A 20,188-nucleotide genomic window follows, 5' to 3' on the forward strand; every position below is an offset into this window, starting at 1 on the left:
CAGGTCAAAAAGGAAATAGCCCAAAAGTGAAATTGGCGTTCTAATGCTTCCAATGGATAAGAAATGATTTGAAGACGACTCATTTCGCATGGAAAATATATACTGATTTTGATGGTGCACTCATTGGAAACCCATGTCCCTTAGTTTTTTTTTTTTTTTTTTGGGTGGTGGGGTGGGGGTGGTGTATGCGTGTGTGGGGTGCGGGGGTGGGGGGTGGTTCAGAAATCAGTTTGGGACATCATCTGTGCTTTCTCAGGTACAATTGGCTAGAAGTATTTGAACGAAGCTGAAGCAGTGGTTCTCAAATAACTGGAATCCAATTCATGACAGAGATGGTACAATCGAGATATGTTGTTATTGGCTCAGCTTTGCAGTGTCAAAATACAACAATTGAAAGGCACAACAAAATGAAACATTATCCATTACTTTAAGAATAGAACCATACCAGCAAAAAGTATATACAGAAGCAGTAAAACCATTGAAATTACTTGAGAATTATTCATCCAATAGCTTATTATCGATCTTCTCTTTTTCTGCTTCATGGTAGGTAGAGTTTTGATAACCTCTGCTTCGTTCTATTCATCCAAGTATAACAGTTACGAAGGACATGTATGTTCTTTGCTACTACCGACTACTGTGGTAAGCAGAGGCTTGGGGCATGACCCATTCACAGCAGACTTTATGGAACTTTTGAGTTGGAACTTCGGATGCTAACTTTAATTCAGGTCTGATCTAATGAGTTCATAGTACCAATTACCAAATCTACACAAACGCCACCCTTGACATTTTGGGAAACCAATTAGCTCTCTCCATTCCAGTAAACTATTGATCATAAATACTGACCAGATGAACTGATTAGCAAACCATGCTATGATGGTTGTTCCACACAAGTGGGGTCCTTAGAAGCAGGTCAGAAAGGAATGACTCAAAATACGGCGTAGAACTGAAAATAGGAATCTAATGCTTCTAAATTGTGGGAATAACTGTTGAAGTATGGTGGATAGTTTTTGGAGTCTTGACCATTTCCAAAAAAGAAAAATGCTAGGAGAGATTGTTCGGAAGCTTTATAATTTCAGTTGTATTTGTAATTGTATAACCGTTAACCTTGCCGCACAATGATAAGGAGCTCAAAATCATCATCCCACAGTTAAAATCTACCACAAATCCCACACATTTTCTGAATCAAATAATAGATAATTTGACCTCAAATAATCCATCTCTAACTAGCATTCTCCAATGCCCTGTCAAGAGCAACCCTCCACCCATCTGAATCTTTGGCAACCTTCGTTACAAACACGCCCCAAGAATCTATATCAATGAACACACCTCCACTCGATGTGGCCATGTGAAGAACTGTTATAACCTCCTCTTCCATTCCTGACCCATAAAGCCCATTGATCAAGATCGAGTACGTGACCTTATTTGGAGCACATCCCTTATCCAACATTTCCTCCAAAACCTTAACACCCTCCCCTACCTTCCCCGACTTACAAAATCCCTTAATCAACATATTATACGTAAATGCATTAGGAACACATTTCTTCTCCACCATGTCATCCCACAATCTCCCAGCCTCCTGTAACTCCCCATTCTCACACATCCCCGAAATAAGAGTGTTATAAGTCATAACGCTCGGAATAGACCCCCTTTCAAACTCGTCGAAAAGCTTCCTCGCCTCCCATATCTTCCCCTTCTTACAAAGCCAATAAATAAGCGTACTCGAAATTGCATTATCTGGAGTGCAATTCTTCTTCAAAAGCTTCTTCCAAATATCACACCCATCTTCAACCTTACCATCTTCACAGAGAACATCAATCACCCTACAAGCAAGCCCCGAGCTCGGTATATATTTCTTTTCCAACATGTCATCAAGCAAATTCAAAGCCTCACCAGATTTCTTCATCTTACAATAAGCCTCAATCACAACACCATACGTAACATCATTCGGCGCAACACCATTCTCCTCCATCTCATCCATGATCTTAACACCATCCATCAATCTCCCAATCTTACAATACCCATCAATCAATATCGTATAAGTGATCGCATCAGGTATCCATCCTCTATCCAAAATCTCATCAAAAACCTTCCTCGCCCCAACAAGATCACCCTGATCACAAAGACCCCCCAAAATCGTAGTATAAGTAATTACATTTGGGACCATTCCTAAGCTAGGCATTTCGTCGAGCACCTTGAATGCAGCTTCAACATCTTTCTTCTTGCATAAAGCCTTAATGAGAATATTACAAGTAAACACATTGGGTATGATACCAAATTTCTTCCTACAATTCTTAAACAATAAATGCACAGAATCAAACTTCTTGTTCTGAATCAATGCATTGAGGAGGGTATTGAGTGATCTCACCGAGGTTTCGACTCCGAATTGTCGGATTCGAATGAAAGTGCGGAGGGCGCATTTGGGGCGATTGGCGAGACCGTAGTTTCGAATGACACAGACGAAGAGGTTCTCGCCGCACCGTATTCCGGTGCGGCGGAGATCGGAGAGGAGAGTTTCCATGGGTTCGAAGACGCGGGCACGTGCGAGTTTTTCGATCATGGCGTGGTAGGTTTCGTAATTATGGGAGAAATTGGGGTGGAATTTGCCAGCGTGGTGGAAGATTTGGAGGGCGAGGTCGAGGTTTTGTTGGCGGTGGAGCATGGAGACGAGGCGTTTGGGGTAGAGGCGGGTGGGCCAGGGTTTGATGGGCGGAGTGACGGTGTATGATTTTAGGAGGTCCGCTTTGGAATGGATGGTGGGGATGTTGTGGTGGGAAGGGGGGAGGATGGGATCGACGGTGGAGAGGGTGTGAGAGGTGCGGCTTAAGGGAGGTGGGGAGAGGTGGGGAAGAATTTTGTTGAGGTGGTGAGAATGAGATTGCAGGGAACGAAGGAGCATTGTTTTCTTCTACTTTTTTATGCGCCTTCTTTGGTTTTGGGTTCGGAATTAGAACGGGTTATGAAGGTTTCGGAGGGAGGTTGGGCTCTGGCGCTCTGCCCTTTAACACTACAGGGGACTGTCCCAAGTAAAAAACAGGGGCGAATGTATCATTTTCCATTGGGGAGTGATAAATCGACTCCCAAATATGATAAATCGACTCCCCATGTGTCTTTCTCTCTCCTCTGGGTTAGAGAGAGAAAGAGGAGAGTGATAGACAAATGGGGAGTCGATTTATCATTTTGGGGGATAGATTTATCACTGCCCTTTACCAATTTGTAAAAGTCAAATAGTCCGGTGCAAGGTTCCATTTTCAAAATTTCACACCTTGTAATGGGTTTTTGTCAAGCTTACAAGGAGAGTTTTCGACAATTTTACAGTGAATTTCATTTAATTTTATGGATTTAAGCCCAAAGTGGTAACATAGATTTGGATGTATACCCAACTTGCAATTTGGGTATCCCCAAATGCACTTTTAGGCCATGTTTTGCAACCGAGAATTTTTTTTCCATGTAATATAATATTCATTGCCGAACTGTGAAACCCTAGTTGTGGAGGAAAAATGAACGTTACTTTTCGGTTTACAAGTATGGGCATTATGGTCATTTCCTCCTCGTTACGTTAAAAAAAACCATTGTAACAGCCGCGGGGGGGGGGGGGGGGTCGTTGATGACTTTGAAAACCTAGGTTTATTGTTGAATGTGTCACAAAGTTGAAGGGGTGTGTATCTGTATTTTTCCCAAAATAGAAAAGTGATTCTTGAGGGAAATGGTATATTCGCCCCCTTTTTTTACTTGGGACAGCCCTTTCTAGTGTGTTTATGACATCTGTTTTACACTAGACGGGCTGTCGTAGGTAAAAAAAAGCTGCAAATATGTCTATGGTTTTCTTAGAAATGTATTTGAAAATATAATTCTAATTCTGAATAACTCCAAAGAATACAAATGGATTTTGACTTTTAGTATGAGAATCATAAGAATGGTTAAAGAACGCAACACTTTGTAATGAAATCTGTACAAATCACAGAGGAAAGCTTGTTTTAAGAGGTCATGATGTGCAACATCACTCGCCCCCAAAATGTTCGAGGTGTATGTGCTTCTAGATTTGTTCATTTAGGTGTGCCCCAATAGGATGAGTGAGATTAACCTTGCTTAAGAAAAATAAAAGAAAAAGAATGAGATTTGACATACTAAGAAGAATGGGCAATGTTCACCGAAGAAGGAAAGCGGAATATGGAAGGATCGTCCTTCCAATTGGAATCCAATCCCACCGAAGAAGACCCATGGAAAAATGTCCAAAGGAAAAATGAAAAATAGAAAGATGGTGAAGAAGAGCACCCCAAACAAAAGAAAACAAAACTCCATCAAGGAAAAACAGAACCCCTATAGGTTCAGGAATTGATGAAAAGCTAGAGAATAAGGAAGTATAGCCAGAAGATGATAGACCCCCTGGATCACAGAAAACATGGCTTCACTTGAGTATGAGATCTTGCTCTATGGAACAAGTGTGTCCCAAGCCTAAAAAATTACACAAATCCAACTCAAGTATTTCTTTCCTCTTGCTTGTTTTGAGTTTGTCTTTAAGGATATCATGACCCTAGTTGTTCTGCCCTTTTCCTTAATTTGGTTCTAGGGAATGGGCAGTGGACCTGTTCCTACTATTATATCTAGTTGTTCTACCCTTTTCCTTAAACATTGTTCTAAGGATTTGGCAATGGTCTTGTTCCTGCTAGTGTATCATCTTTATTTATTTAATATACTAGGATTTGGCAATGGTCTTGTTCCTACTATTGTTTCATCTTGTTCCTCCAGACAAATGCCGCCACAAGACATGGCAAATGATGAAGCTCTTGGCCAACACAACATCTCCAGCCTACACGGCATCCAGAAGCCATGTGCCACCACGTCGCCTAATCGGCCACTGCAGTGAAGCCCCCTGGTTAATGCAGCATCATCAGTACCAATCACGGCACTAATTCGACGTCCTATCGCCAATCATGCCCTTCACTGCAATTATTGGATAACCCAGCAGCGCTAGTAGAGGTACCAATGCCATCGATTGCTCTGACGCCACGCCACCTTCTCCCCACAAGTCACGGAACCTCTGCCATAAAAGGAAAACCACACACCAAGAGACAAAGTGGCTACCACCCATGCACGCATACCGAGCACCGAACATTTCTCCTCTTTGCGTTTAGCTCTATTTGTTGTCTCGTCTGACTTGAATGTCGAAGGGTTTTTACAGAGTTCCGACTCCGGATATTCCTAACCTTCTTTCACTGCAGATCACCCAGTAAACTGCTCCTCTACCATAGCTGGACCAAGAGTGACTCGTTCAAGCACTCAGCCGAATTCGAGCAGCAACAAGCAACAAACTAATCAATTTGTATAATTCCAGACAATTATGATTGTCCAATTTGTGCAAATTCCATATTACAGACCCGTTTTGTTATGCCACAATTTCCACCCACTCACCATCCAAGAATAGTTTTTAATATCATGGTGGTTTTAGACTGAGTAGGACTAAGACAGAGTATATAGAGTGGAACTCTAGTAATGTAAGGAGGCGGGATGATGATATAGTAAATATGAATGGACAAGAGGTACATAAGAGGGATATCTTTCACTATCTTGGTTCAATTCTACATAAGGAAGGAGATATTGAAGATGATGTTAACCATAGAATAAGAGCAGGTTGGTTGAAGTGGAAGCTTGCCTCAGGAGTTCTGTGCGACAGCAATATCCCTACCAAGTTGAAGGGGAAGTTCTATAAGACAGTTGTGAGGTCGGCCATACTGTACGGTTCAGAATGTTGGGCCCCCAAGAAGCAGCATGTGCGTAAGATGAGTGTAACAGAGATGTGAATGCTTAGATGGATGTGCGGCCACACAAAGTTAGAATTAAAAATGAAGACATTCGTAAAAAGGTGGGGGTGGCACCAATTGAGGAGAAGATGAGAGAGCACTGCTTAAAATGGTTTTGGACATATCCAGTGTAGGCCTTTGGATGCTCCAGTGAGAAGAGACGACTCGTGCCAAGTTGATGGAGTAAAAAGAGGTAGGGACAGATCGAAAACAACTTGGGTAGAAAGAGTGAGGAAAGACTTGATAGCGAGGAACATAACAGAGAACATGACATTGGATATGATAGAATGGAAGAAAATGATCCACGTAGACGAACCCACTTATAGCTAGGATTAGAGTCGGGTAGATTCCTTTCGCCTTCTTCATGAATTTTTTCTAAAGGATTCATTTAGCTGACCCCAACTAATTTGGGAAAAAGGCTTTGTTGAGTTGAGTTGAGTACGTCGGCTGAATGAAGGTCCAATATGGCCAATAAGTCGGCACTTCAAATTTTGGATCCTATCTAAAATCTGAAGTTGCCTCTTTGGTTGCACAAATGCCAGGCTTCGTAGTGGTTTTATTAGGTTTTGGGTCATAAAAAATCTATGTTTGGTTCTCATTAGAGGAATGAAATCCTTGAAGTCTATCTGTTTCCCGGTTGTCTCATCTTTGTTTGGTGACATGTCATGCCAGCAAACTCCCAACATAAAATAAGACGGACGGCTAAATCACTTGTCTGAGATTGTTCTTTTTCAAATCCTTATCATCTAGTAAGGAGATGTATTGCAGGAGATATGGGCTACATCATTATTCAAGTGCCTTTTTTACTATTGAAATGCCGTTTTCAACTTCGCTACCTTATAATTTTTTTTATTTCCCCCCCCCCTCGCACCCCCCACCCCCCCGCGCGCCCCCACCTTATAATTATTCGTAACGTTAATTACAACAGGAATGATAGATTACAATTACTACTGAAATGCCGTTGCCAAGTTTGCTACCTTATAATTAGGGCGATGATATTTCACCCCCCTACAGTACGCATCCGCCCCCCTTATATGGTGATTCGACGTCAAAAAGCGTTGAAGTTGCCACTGTTGACGTTATAAGTGGGGCGAATGCGTACTGCAGGGAGGTGAAAATATCATCGCCCGTAAGCTGGAGTTAGGGCGATGATATTTCACTCCCCTCTAGTACGCATTTGGAACGTTAATTACAAAAAGACGCCCTCTCTCTCTCTCCCTCCCCCCAACCCTAAATTTTAAATTCCTAGAAAAAAATGGCGGCTTTATGAGGCGTGCGTTTCGGAAAAGAATTTAACTTTGGCGGTGCTGATCTGCACACGTGAAAGACAGATGTCAGGATTTCAAATACCACGTCAACCACGGAAAAAAAACAAAAAGGGCATTCTTTCCTCTGTTCCTCTTCCCGGTCTCTGAATGGAGAGATTACCATCAGATATCTCATTTAAGATATTTTGTATGTTGGATCACCAGAATCTTGCAGCCGCTCTACAAGGTTAGAATCAGATTAATGTCTTTTTCTTTTTTCTTAATTTGACTTTTCGTTTCTTTCTTTTTTTTTCCTCTTCTGTTAATTATGCAGTTATGTTATTTCCATGGCATTGAGAATTGAATTGGGTATCTTTCTATTTTGTTTTTTTACTCTGTTTTCTTCTTTATTCTGGAGTTTGTTTGTTGAGTTCTTGACCTAGATCTTGATTCCTTGGTTTTAAACATCTGGGTCTTTTTCGTAGCAAAGAGAATTGGATTGGCTTCTCCGGAGCTGCATCAAAATGTGCACCTTCTCATTTGTAATATTTATGTTGAAGTATTTTAGTTTTCCTCAATTTTTCTTTTTTCTTTTTTTTTTAATTAAAAAGAAGAAGCAATTTTCTTCAGCTCTCAGATCTGAGACTTCCCACTTAATTTGTGTGTTTTGCTTAATAATTGTAATGGCAAAAGGGTTCTCTTTTATATTTTCTGAGACTTCTCCAAAAGCTTAAGCTGTTGGAGAAAGGCGTTATTTATCTTTTATACTTTAACACTCTCCAGAACGTTTGGCCAACTTGGCAAACACATGTGGTCCCACTTTGGGCCGACCATCGCATGTGGATTTTTGCTATCCGGGAGTTTTGAACTCGAGACTTTTGGCTCTGATACCATGTTAACTTACTAACTTCTCCAAAAGCTTAAGGGAGAACGACTTTATTTATCTTTTATACTTTAAGAGTCTTAATTGGTGGTTAGAGTTAGATATCGCAACCCATATTTTTCCTAATCTTACACATTATTTCCCATAATTCATCTATACACCCGTAGAAAAACAGAAATTTGTAGCCGGAAAAAGAAAAAGAAAAGAAAATTGTTGGGTCTTCTCATTTTCATGACCATATTATTTATTATTTATCTAATGAGTAAATTTTGTTCAAGCCCAAGACTTAATAATATTGTCACCCTTGAGTCATTTCCACAAGATTGTCATCATATTTGTTAGTCATCCTAGTTTCCACCTGTTGATGAAATGAGATGTTGGTGTTTCAAACTAGTTTGCAGGAAGTGGAAGGACTTAGCTTCTGACAACAGTCTGTGGTGCAAACTATTTAAGGAGAGATGGGGCAAGAGCCATGCTGCCTTCTTTGCCCCTCTTCATTCCAAATCCTGGAAGGATGCCTACGAAGTGCAAGATCGTTGTGATCGCGTTGGATTGTAAGTTTAAGCTTCTACACTGCCTAGTGCATTTCCTATGTTTTGGGCTTTTTTAATTCCCTTTCTCTTTGATGAGTTGAGCAAGCCACTATAATTAAGTGAACCAAAAGCTTATGAACATTTCAGTTGAGGAACTATAGTGTGACTTACCTTCCGCTACACTGAAATTATTTAGGGCCCACTTGGATGCCGAGAAGATTTTGATTTTGATTTCTCACATTTGCAGCCTTTTTTGTGTTGTGATTTGGATCTGGATCAAATCCTTGAATTTCCAAATTAGTGACTGACATGAAAAAAATCAAATTTCCAAATATGCTGTGGAAATAAGTAATTGAAAATTCACAGATCTGCCCATTTGGATACCTCATATTTTGTATTTGGATTTGGAATTGAGTTTTGAATACAAAATGAATAGATCCACCAGCTCATGTTGAGGGAGAGAGAGAGAGGGGATAGGGGGTACTTCTTATTGGAGGGGAGAGGTTGAGGAGCAAAGAGGGTGAAGGAAACTGCCAGATCTGTGGATTTCCAATTTCTTATTTGCACAGCTTAGTTGGAAATCTTATTTTTTTCACTGTCAATTGCTGAATTGGAAATCCGAGAATTTGTCGGATCCAAATTACAATGCAAAAAGGGCTGCAAATGTGAGAAATCCAAATCAAAATCTTCTCTGCATCCAAACAGGCCCTTAGAATCTTGAGTCTCCCTCTCCAGTCTCTATGAAGCTGTTATTCAGAGAGTCATAGTGTACAATTCTTTCCACCACAGGGGTTGAGCCTCTAGCTCAATTGGTTAAGGCCTTGGGTTTCAACCTTGAGGTCAGAGGTTCAATCCCAGCTTACCTATTAAAAAAAATCATTCCAACACCGAGAAATTATATATAGATTCTTAAGTCTATTCTCTATGAAACTGTTATTCAGAGTGCAATAGCATCATATGACAAAAAATGCGAAAATATTTCGTTTCTGAATGACACCAGCAAATAAACATGTAAAGAAACACAACGAAGATGATGAATGGGATGACCAAAAAAATCTCCAATAAAAAAAATGGTTTGTTCATGTTCATTGATTCAGTCACATTGCATAAGGCACCATCTGCAGATTATGAGTTTAGTTTTCTTATGCCAGTTGATTTTCACCAAAGATTTGACCAATCTTTGCTCTTCAAACATGAAACTACAGAACTCAGTACAGAGCAGTACTCTAATTGGCATTGCCCAAAGATCCTGGTATTTACCCAACCAACAAGTCCATAATCAATGAAATTTATCATTCTCTGGATACTGTGACCTGGCATGGTGATTTTGGGCTTACACCAGATCCACGCATACACTATTAACCCATTACCATACCCCTTCCAACGTGAAGTCGTGAACACACGACTAAGGTGTTCCTTGCTCAAAACCTTATTGATAACTAATAGTCTATGAGCCGATCTGGATTGCTGTTTATTATAATCATACGTTCTCTACAATCCGATTTTAAGTCCATTAAAATTCTTACGTAGTGTGCTTCGATTAGCCCCTTGCTTAGCCAGTTGGTCCACTTCCAAGTTGGCTGACCTCCATTGGTGAATTAAATGGGGGTTGATAAGGCCATAAGGGTGAACAAGTCTTTGGACTTTCGATATGATCAATGCAAGCTTCTATCACCCTTCCGGAAATCCTTAACACCAAGAAACCACTACATTTGAGTCCCCTTCCACTACAAAATTTCCACCAAATCAGTCCTTGAAGATATGAAGGCCAGTTTGAATTCGTTACTCCAGACAGACCAGAGTAGCACTTGAGAGTTCTACCTTCTTGATCTCTAAAGCTATCCCCAACTCCGGCAGGATCGGGGTTACCTTTAGAGCTACCGTCAAAATTCAGCTTTTTAGTATTGCTTTGGGGTGGACACCATCTAGGGGAGATTTTAACTGTTGCCTTCTCCCAAATCATCCACTTCCAATTGAGAAGAAATATACCCCCAACTCTGGCTGGTCCCACCATGTTTATATCATCCTAGAGTTAAGTCACTTATTTTTGTAGGTAGATATTGCTGAGATCTGTTCCGCATGGAACCAAAACCATGTTGGTATTCATGGTTCCCACTAGATTAACAATACTAATGTCGATTACATTTTCCACTAAGACAAAATTCGAAGTGGTCAAGTCATACATGGGGGGATCCATCATATAATGCACAATTTATTTTCGTACATTATATTGTTGATTGTTGCATCGTTTCTTGTTTCTATATTGCTACTCCTTGAAAAAGAAACACATCATTATGTATCAGGACTTTGGTTTTTTGACAGATCTCTATTCCTGTAAAGGAGAATGCCCTTGCTTCCTCTGTTTTTCTTTTCTTAAATGAAGTGTTTCAAACAAGCTGACTGTGTGGCACACCACACATGTTTTTAGATGGCTGATACCTATGAATTGTCATCATGAAGGAACCACAGCTTGAAAATTGCAACGACAAGACAACCCTGACCATCCCATGAAAACAATTGAATGCCCTTGCTTCCTATCTTTCTATCTTTTGAATGAAGTGGTCTCCAATTCTGTGAGGAATGCATTATTAGGAAATTGAAGACCTTCTGGTCCATTAATAAGATGACATCAGCTTTGTGGAAACCTCCTTCCCCCAAACTCAAAATTGACAGTTTCTCCCTTTTCCAAGCGGGAATTGGAGTTGTGTTTAGAGATAGCAATGGCGTCATCATTTATGCTTTTTCAGGTCTCATTGGTTTAACAGACTCCATGGAGGCTAAGGTTCGGGCTATCCACCTTGGCATGAGCATATTTAGGGAGCAGATGGAAGGTGAGTTGCAGGTGATTCCTCTAATGTATTTTTTGGGCTCAAGGTAAGAATGTAGGTCCTAGGAGATTAGCTAGGTTTTTAGATGGAATTTATATAATGTATGATAACAGATTTCTTTCTTTTGTCATATTCCTAGTGTGAAACAACCAATTGCTCCAAAAGCTTAAGGGTGTGTTTGGCAACGATTCTGATTCTGTTTCCTAATTTTGATTTTCTTTCTTGATTCTGTTATTGATTCAGATTCAGATTCAAAAAAACATAATCACGTTTGGCAACTCACATAAAAAATCATTTTTTTGTTCTTGAACAGAATCACCATTGGCTGAAACCCTCCCCCAATACCATTAATCAAACCCTCTCCCAATTGCTGCCCATATTCACTTTTTTTTATATTCAGTAAAAGAAACTTCATGAATAGCAGAAATGAAACAACCTGAAAACAAGAAGTCAAATGTGGAATAGCAGAAATGAAACAATATCAAAGGGCAAAAAGTTACACAATTTCTGAATTTGTTGATAAACAGATACTCTTAAGAGATGGGGTTCAACTCAAAAGGAAGCATTAAAAGGCCCCATATGGTCTGAAGGAAGAGAGAGAGAGAGACGAAAACAAAAAAACCCAAATCGGGATGCCACTACAAGGGTTCATGGAGAGAGAGAGAGAGAGAGAGAGAGAGAGAGAGAGCACTCATGGAAGAAAAATACCATGTTCTAATCAGAGGAACAGGAAACAAAGCTGAGATTTGCAGCTACAAGGGTTGAGAGAGGGACAAAAACGAAAAAACCCATATCTTGATGGCAGCTGCAATGGTCAATGGAGAGAGAGAGAGAGAGAGAGAGAGGCTGGCTGATCCGAGAGCTCCGCTGGTCGCAATTTCTTCTGATTCGATTTGGAGAAGATGGACGCGCTCGCCTTTAGAAGAAGACCAAAAAAGCCATTTTTGTAAAGGAGAAACAAACTTGAGATTGCGATTCGTTTCTTACGGGAAACGTCAAAATTTTGCTCCAAAAATTTTGTTTCTGGATTGAAATCGAATTCGAGAAAATCGGTTTCCCAAATTACGCCAAACGCTGTTTTTTTACTTTTTTGTTTCGGAAATTGAAAAAAAACACAAAAAACGCTCTAAAAGAACGACGCCAAACGCACCCTAAGCTTAAGCTGTTAGAGTTGGTGTTATTTAATCATTTATATTTCAACACCTATGAGCACCAACGATCTACAAGATTGATTGGCCAAATCAGGGGCCTTGTGAGATTCCTTGTATGTTGGACAACCCTTGCCCATTGACTTGCACCTGTAATCTTTTCTCTCTTTTAATATATTTTTCATTTGCTCAAAAAAATGAAGTGGTCAAAAAAAGAAATGGCGGATTGGTTTTGCTTAGCTTGTGCTTATTGGAACTTCAAATGGCGGTGTTGCTGTCGATGGTGCAAGCAAAACAATCGGGATCACCTATCTGGAGTTACAAATTCATATCCACGGAGGGGGTCATGGAAAAGAGTTAATAAGGAGCAATTAAACTGGAGACCTGGGGATTGGAGTTGCTCATCCTGGAACTACCTTAACTTCATATGGAGGGACATATGCCAGAGGTGCCATTTGGCTAGAATGGGAGGTACTTTATCTTCTGGTGAGAAACGGATCAATCCGGAAGCCTCATTGGCTAACGCTAATAAGGAAGCTGATCGATGGCCTGACTCGGGGATGATCTCTTCACTGGTCGAGGAAGGTACTCCATCCATAAGTATCTTGGGTAAGGAAGATGAAGGACATGTCTGGAAACCTTAATGACCTTTGGCAGTGGGCTAAGCGATCTTGGAATATCCCTTCGCTTTCCTGTCCATGCTCCTTTTCAAAGGATGAAGTTTTATTTATGTTTGAGTTGGAGGAGGAAGCCGCCATGATCCTGGCTAAAGGAAATGAGGTGTGGGGTAGCCAATTGAATTCTCTCTCTACTTGGAGTACAGAGTATGTTCAAGGTGTGGAGGCGCTTTGGGTTAATTTTTACGGCATTCCACTTCATGTATGGGCCACATCAACAATTGAAGCATTAGGCAATTTATTTGGTCGAGTATTGGAAGTGAAAATGGAAGGGAGCCACAACCAATGTATGACATTCGTATCTGCTAAAATTTTCGCTCCATGGTGGAAGTTACCCCAATCCCTTATTCAGATTCGAATATTGGGTCCGTGTTACATCGTCGGAGTTGAATTACAGAACAATAGATGTCAGCTGGGCTCTGACGCCGATAATTAGAATTTGTTTTTAGAATCTGGAAAGACTCCTCCCTTCCCGGAGTTTGGCCCCTCAAAGATCTGTACTCAGAATCAGGAAAAACTCGTGGCGGCGCCGGTGACGATGCTATCACACTCCTCGGAAAACCAGGGTAGGGAGACCGTTGACCCATGGGGCCCACAAATTCAAATTTCAAATTTCATCCCTTGGCAAAAGCGTCAAGTCACCTGCAGGGTATTGTTCCTCCTTCCTTTTGTCCCCTTCTCTGAATGGTGACAGGGCCTTGGGATTTTCAAATAACCATCCTAGACTAGATTGCCCCCTACCCACGTTATCGGATCCTACTAAGAGCGGGTCAGAATGAAGGGGAATCATCATAAACAACCCTCTAGACATGTCAGCTCCACACGTAAAATGACACAGAATGGTAGATTTGTGAAGCTAAGGAAGGATCTGGGAGCCCTCACGCCTAAGACTTCTGGACTATCCATTCCTAGAGCACTTCCGGAAATTCGAAAGCCGAAATCTGTGCTCCCAGGGAAGCAAGGATCCAGAGTGGATATATCTGGTTCCCATGGGGGGCCTTCTTGTGGAAGATTATCCATGGACAAAGCAGACATTCCCTTGAAACTCACATCGGAAGGGTTTGAAGTTCTAAAGGTAAACAGTGGGAGCTATGGTGGAACCCTCCTGCTATCCAAGGTATGTGCTGCTTGTGGATGAGGGGGTATCCCAAGCTTTAGACTTGGGAATAGGTTGAAATTGCTTGAAGAACGGGAAAGCGACTGGGAAGGTAATATTTTTTATCCTGACATCTGCAATGCAGTGATGTTGTCAATTGGAGGAATGATTATCCTCATTTAATGAAAGGAGTGATCGAGACATCTGTTTTGGAACAAACATTCGAGGAATTCTAAAAGATTTGATTAAACTATTCATTTTTTGAGGCCTTAATATATTGTGGGAAGTCGAAAAGATTTACTTGTATTGGGATGGATGAAAATGGCTACTACGACGCCATTAATACTCATTTATGATAGAAGGAGATCCTTGCACTCCATATTAAATGCGAGTCTAGACACCTGGTCTATAGTCAGTAGTCCTCTCGAAGTGGTGTATCATCAAAATAGCCAACTTCATGGCCTCTTCACTTTCCCTCTAAATTATAAGAGTGAAGGAAAAACAATCACACCTGCACACCAGATGGAAAATCTGAATGCATCGTCCTCATCTCGTCCTTCCTCCTCGATCCCCCTGGTTTTGGGCCGGAAGAGGAAACGATCTGTGGATTTACCGGAGATGGAGGATTCTTTAAAATGGATAAAAGCTATGGTGTATGATGAGGAATGAGCTTCCAAACTATCGCCCACACCCAGAGAAGTCATTAGGGATTTTTTGAAGCAACAATGGAGGGTATTCAAAGAGGCGGCTAACAGAACGCCGGAAGTATTTTTTAGTGTGACAGGGTCACGTAACGTTAAAGAAACTCATTCACCCATGCACAAGCATCCTTTCTTTAACAAGGTGTTGGCGGATGAAAAGACCTCGAGACTTCTCCGGTGGGAGGAAGATAAAGAGTCGGGGATCCAAAGATTGGAGGCTATGATCAATAGGAAGAGGGCATCTGGAGACAAAAAACCATCTTATGAGGAACTCTCGGCCATTAGTCTTGATTGGGAGGTCTTCGTCTCTGAGATTGTTGGGCTCTTGTTGGACTTACAAAAATGTTCATCTTAAGGGGAGCCTCCCATTAAGAGGTACTGCAATTTTTGTCAATCCCAGGGTACTCATGGATAGTGGTTTAGTGGTAATTTGTTTTGGGTCTTGAAGGATGGTTCTTGACGAATGAAATCTGGCAAGGATTCTTTGGATTTTTTGGTTTTTGACGTCTCTTATGACCGAGATGAGATCTCGGATCTCAGACGTTGTAAATATGCAAGGGACTACTGGTCCCTATCTTCTGTAGTCCTCGTTTTGAATTATATATATATATATATATATATATATATATATATATATATTTGTTTCTTTTCAAAAAAAAAATGAAGTGGTCTCACATAAGCTGACTTATGTTTTTTTTTTTTTTTTTTTTGATCGGTAAGCTGGGGTTAGGCGGACCCCTACCAGTATATTAATTAAAGAAAGATATTACAATGAAAGATACAAGACCACTCCCCAATCCTGAGAACAATGACTAAGGGAGGGAGAAACAACAAAGATAATAATACCCTTGATGACAAAACAAGAAAGAGAATAGAGAAAACATGTGAAATCTAGAGCCAGTCCTCATGATTAAGGCACTAATGATCCAAGGCGTCTTTCATCTTCTGGCTAAAATACATTGGTCTCTGGCTCTTCCTCAGCTTCTGAACCTTAGAAGATTTAGTTTTCCTTTGATGGAGGGTTTCTTTTTTCTTCAGATGGGGGTGTTCTTCTTCATCAGCTTCCATTTCCGACTCTTCTTTGGAGGAGTACTCTATTTCAGGCCTAATTGCCTCCTCCTTACTATGACAAGGTTCACTTTGTTCCTTCTCAGGCCTCGAATCGGCTGGGACTGACAATCCACCAGAGACATCATGATTATCCGTGATGGGGGCTGGGGGTTGGGAGCTGTTTGGTCTGGGAGGAGGGTTAAATGGTTGAGGTTGGGTACCAGGTCCAGAAGAGGAAGGCTTAATTTGACTGGGGGCAATGGGGCTGCCGTTTGAATTTTGTGAAGGGGTTTGGGCCTTGGTTGGGGATGTAGTAAGAGAAGGGTCTTGGGCTTGACTGGAGTAGAGGGGGTTTTCTTTGGGAGGTTGGATCTCTGAGGATTGAGAGCTGGGGTCTTTCTCTGAATAGGATGGGTTCTCATCAGATTCCATTGAAACCAAAATGTCAAATGGGTTATTAATTTGGATATCAATAGTTGGGAGGTTTTCTTTTCTTCTTGGGAAGGTGCAACCGAACTATTTCCTGCTTCCTGGTTTCCCAATTGCTTTTTGGGGATCCATTCTTGCTTCTTTTTCCCTTGAGGAGTCGGCCTTTGGGCAGTTTGGGCACATCTGTCTGAATTGTGGCTGAATTCTTTGCAGTTTTGGCAGGCTCTTGGCCTCCAATCATATTCTACAGCTTGGAAGCCAGTAGGGGTTTGGATGTGGATTATGTCTGGTAGGGAGTCCTCTACAGAGATTTCAACACATACTCGAGCGTATGTGAGTCTTGTGCATTCTGCAGTTTGAGTGTCCATGTAGAGTGGCTGTCCTACCAGGCTTGCTAACTTTCCAAGACCAGTTGGTGTCCAAAATTTTAGATGGAGAGCTGGGAATTTTATCCATAAGGGTATGGAGGTTAGCTTCAGCTTTTCCAATGCACAATCCGGAGACCATTTTTGAAGAATCAGAGTTCTGCCTCCATAAGTGGTAGGGGTTTCCAAGACTTTTCTGCAGTCTTCTTCATTAGAAAATTTGAACAGGAAAAAAAAAAACTGTTCGGAAGGGCAACAAGGTGGAAGTCTCCCTTAGGGTTCCATTTCCTGGATAAATGGGTTTTTAGAGCTAGGTAATAAGGTCTTCGACCCAGAAAATAACCTAGAAGGCAATATTCCCACATATTCTTAGCCTTATCGAAGTCTTCTTCTCCAAACAGAGCTCCCTGAGGTCCTTCTTCCGGGGAGATTGGGGAGAAGAAGTGGATTTTGGTGTCAACAGCAGATTTTGGGTTTGAGGCAAAGAGACCAGCCCATTTCCCATTTGAGGGGAGGGAAGGCCAGGAGTTTGCTTGAGTAGGGGCGACAGAGGGAGGGATTGAGCTTTGAGTTCTCTGGGCGGGAGATTTTGATGTATGAAAAGGGGTTTTTTTTGGGCTTGGGGGAGCGGGCAAATCTGAATTTTCTAGGCGGGGAACCTCGATTTCCGTGAAAGACCCATTTGAGTTTTGGTCCGCTTGTCTTCCAATTCCAAACCCGGTAAGGATTTTGAATTTTCCTGCCCTTACTAATTTTGATGGTCCCGAGGAGGAGGGCGAGTCTTGGTTGGGATGGGCGAATTGGCTTGGTGGACTGAGTTGACTCAGTGAGTGAGACTCAAGCGATTGAAGATTGGGTTGGATGAATTCATCTAGGGTTGGGTTTCTTGGTGGCCTGAAAGCGATCTCTAGGTTAGGATCCGGTGTTATGAAGGGATTGGGAGGAGACTTAAGAGCCGGAGCTAATTTCTGGGCTGGGTTTGGCTGATTTGGGGGAGACACTGATGATCTACCAGGAAGGATTTTGTGAATCGAGTCCCCTTTTTATAGTGAGTTGAGGGATCAAAATGATAAACCAGCTTTCAATGCCTCAAGGTTTTTGGAGATGGATTTTCCATTATCGACGGAGCAGAGGTCTTCGGGAGAGGATTCCACAATGTCGTGTGAGGACAAGTACTCTTTTTCGAGGTCTTTTACCTCTGGAGGGATTGCTTGGATGGCAGCTACATGATCAAAAAAACTTTTCTCCGGCTGGTTCTGCATCGGCCATGAGGATTCGTTTTCTTTAAGGGTTTGCAAGGCCTGAATTTTTCCTGGATCGAGTGGTTCCTCTCTCGATCTTTGCAATGAGTGAGAGTATTTGCGGGGATCCGGAGGATCCATGGTATCTTGGCCCCTACGGATCTTGGGCATTCAAACAAAATTTCTACTTTTCTTTATTAATATTTGCAAAAGGTGTCTTCTCCAAGAAGTGCCCTGCTTTATGGGGAGACAGACGAAAGCAGACCAAGACAGTAGAGGACAGTAGCCAAAAGACTTTTTTTTTTTTTCCCTTCTCCAAGCTGACCTATGTTTGGCACAATGCACATGTGCAATCAGTTTGATACCTACGAATTGTGGAACTCATCATGGAAAAACCACAGCCTGAAATTCCGCCGATAAGACAACCCTAACCATACCATCAAAACAATTGAATATGGATCATTGCCAATATTTCAAACTGCCCATTTGTTAGGCACTGGTTGGAAAGTTGGGATTCTTTTCATCGGTGTGACTTTTGAGCAACGGATGCATGAATCTAAACCCGTTTCATTCGGGTTTGAAGACACCTGAAAGTTCAAAATGCTCTACCATGGCACATCATGGTTATTTTATTTTTCCATTTTCAATATTTTTATGAATTCTAAAATTCTAAATGTTGGGTGTCTTTGTGTAGGAAACTGAGTTTAGTATATATGTTTCAGGGGATTAAAGATTGTCAGAGAAGGCAGTGAGTATTATCTTGTTCACCAGGGTGAAATCCAACAGTGCTTGGGAGCGAGGATGGGTGGAAAGAGAGGAACTGTGGGTGAAGTAAGTTTGGAGGAAAAGGAGAGACCATGCTTAGGTATATTAGATCAGATTCTTTTCTTCGTTGGGGACTTGGAATTCGCAACTAGAGATGCTAAACGAAGTCGAGTTGATTGAAGGAAAGCAGCTCTTGATTATGGATGCAGCTTTTGTGTATGTAATGTGTTAATATGAACCTGATTTGTGTTAATATTACCTGTGATTTGTTCATCTTTAACCTCAGGAAGAGGTGAGGTGCGGGGAATATGAATTTGGGATGTAAGCATTTTATTGTAATTGTATGAGATTGATTAACCCTGACGACCATTATTGTATTTTATCCATTGATCAACCTGGGTCTCACATGGTTAATAGATCAAGGGTTAATATTATAATTTCGGAACTCCTCCGCTTCATTGGGGACTTTCCCGAGTTGATTCTTTCTTCCCTTGGTCACATTCTTGTCTGAGTCCTTGTTCTAACTACTCAGCCATGTCAACCGAGTACTCAATCGCATCGTGTCGAGTCAAATTAGGATTTTCTTTTGCTGTATTTTGACCATTAACTGTGTTTTGAAACACTAGTAAAGATCATCCAACAAAGGTGGGATTAAAGGCAATGGGCCTGACATGTGGTCTCGAGTTAAGGCCTCTTTTGACCACATGTCAGGCCTAATTGTCAGGTCCATTGCCTATAACCCACCTTAGTGTTCATATAAGTTTCAATCAAAATGACATAATTTACAAATAAAGACCAATTAAAGCCCTGAGCCAAACCAAGAATATAATAATCATTAAATTACCCTTGATGACTTCGAATGAGAAAAGATGTTGCTTTTCACAGAAAAATGGTTCTCATAGGTAGTTTTTTTGTTTTTTGTTTTTTACATCTAGGGTAAGTTTTGCTGGAAATGATATCAATATTCTGTTGTTCATATAATGACACACCTCCCTTTATTAGCTGGTGATGCCTAAGTGCAATAATATCCACAATCTCCACTGTGATGCCTAAGTGAAATAATATCCCTTTATTAGCTGGTGATGCCTAAGTGAAATAATATCCCTTTATTAGCTGATCATGCCTAAGTGAAATTGTAATAAAAGTGAGGAGTGCCATCAGTGAATAAAAAATGGAGAAATCAAGTGATAACTACAGTGGGTGCTCTAATAATTAATATTCCAAGTTGCTTTAATTTATTATATAAAGAATCGGAGAGAATTAATTATCAGATAGAAGGACATGTTTCCAAACCCAGATAATTGCCGTCTCTTCATCCCTTTGGCTGCAGAGAGAGAGATCAGTGGTCTGAACAAGATTATTTTAATGGAAAAAATCAAAACAAAGATCCATTGAAGCAACATTAGAGGGTTGATCCTAACCCTCTA

At 41.1% G+C, this 20,188-nt stretch overlaps 2 protein-coding genes across 2 annotated transcripts; one reads left to right on the plus strand and one right to left on the minus strand.

Annotated features, from left to right (window-relative positions):
- Window positions 1-390: 390 nt before the first annotated feature.
- On the minus strand, window positions 391-2,980 carry LOC143888084 (Pentatricopeptide repeat (PPR-like) superfamily protein). The gene has a single exon (XM_077392376.1). It carries the CDS (start codon window positions 2,894-2,896, stop codon window positions 1,220-1,222), a length of 1,677 nt encoding a protein of 558 aa, XP_077248491.1. The 5' UTR covers window positions 2,897-2,980; the 3' UTR covers window positions 391-1,219.
- Window positions 2,981-7,021: 4,041 nt separating this feature from the next.
- LOC143888085 (uncharacterized) lies at window positions 7,022-19,238 on the plus strand. Its single transcript, XM_077392377.1, has 3 exons — window positions 7,022-7,292; window positions 8,323-8,482; window positions 18,719-19,238. Exons 1-3 carry the CDS (start codon window positions 7,214-7,216, stop codon window positions 18,939-18,941), a joined length of 462 nt encoding a protein of 153 aa, XP_077248492.1. The 5' UTR covers window positions 7,022-7,213; the 3' UTR covers window positions 18,942-19,238.
- Window positions 19,239-20,188: the final 950 nt, after the last annotated feature.

The sequence above is a fragment of the Tasmannia lanceolata genome, unplaced genomic scaffold, assembly GCF_043159265.1.
Source record: "Tasmannia lanceolata isolate RefF3 unplaced genomic scaffold, GAP_Taslan_0.1 ptg000012l, whole genome shotgun sequence".
Lineage (NCBI taxonomy): Eukaryota > Viridiplantae > Streptophyta > Magnoliopsida > Canellales > Winteraceae > Tasmannia > Tasmannia lanceolata.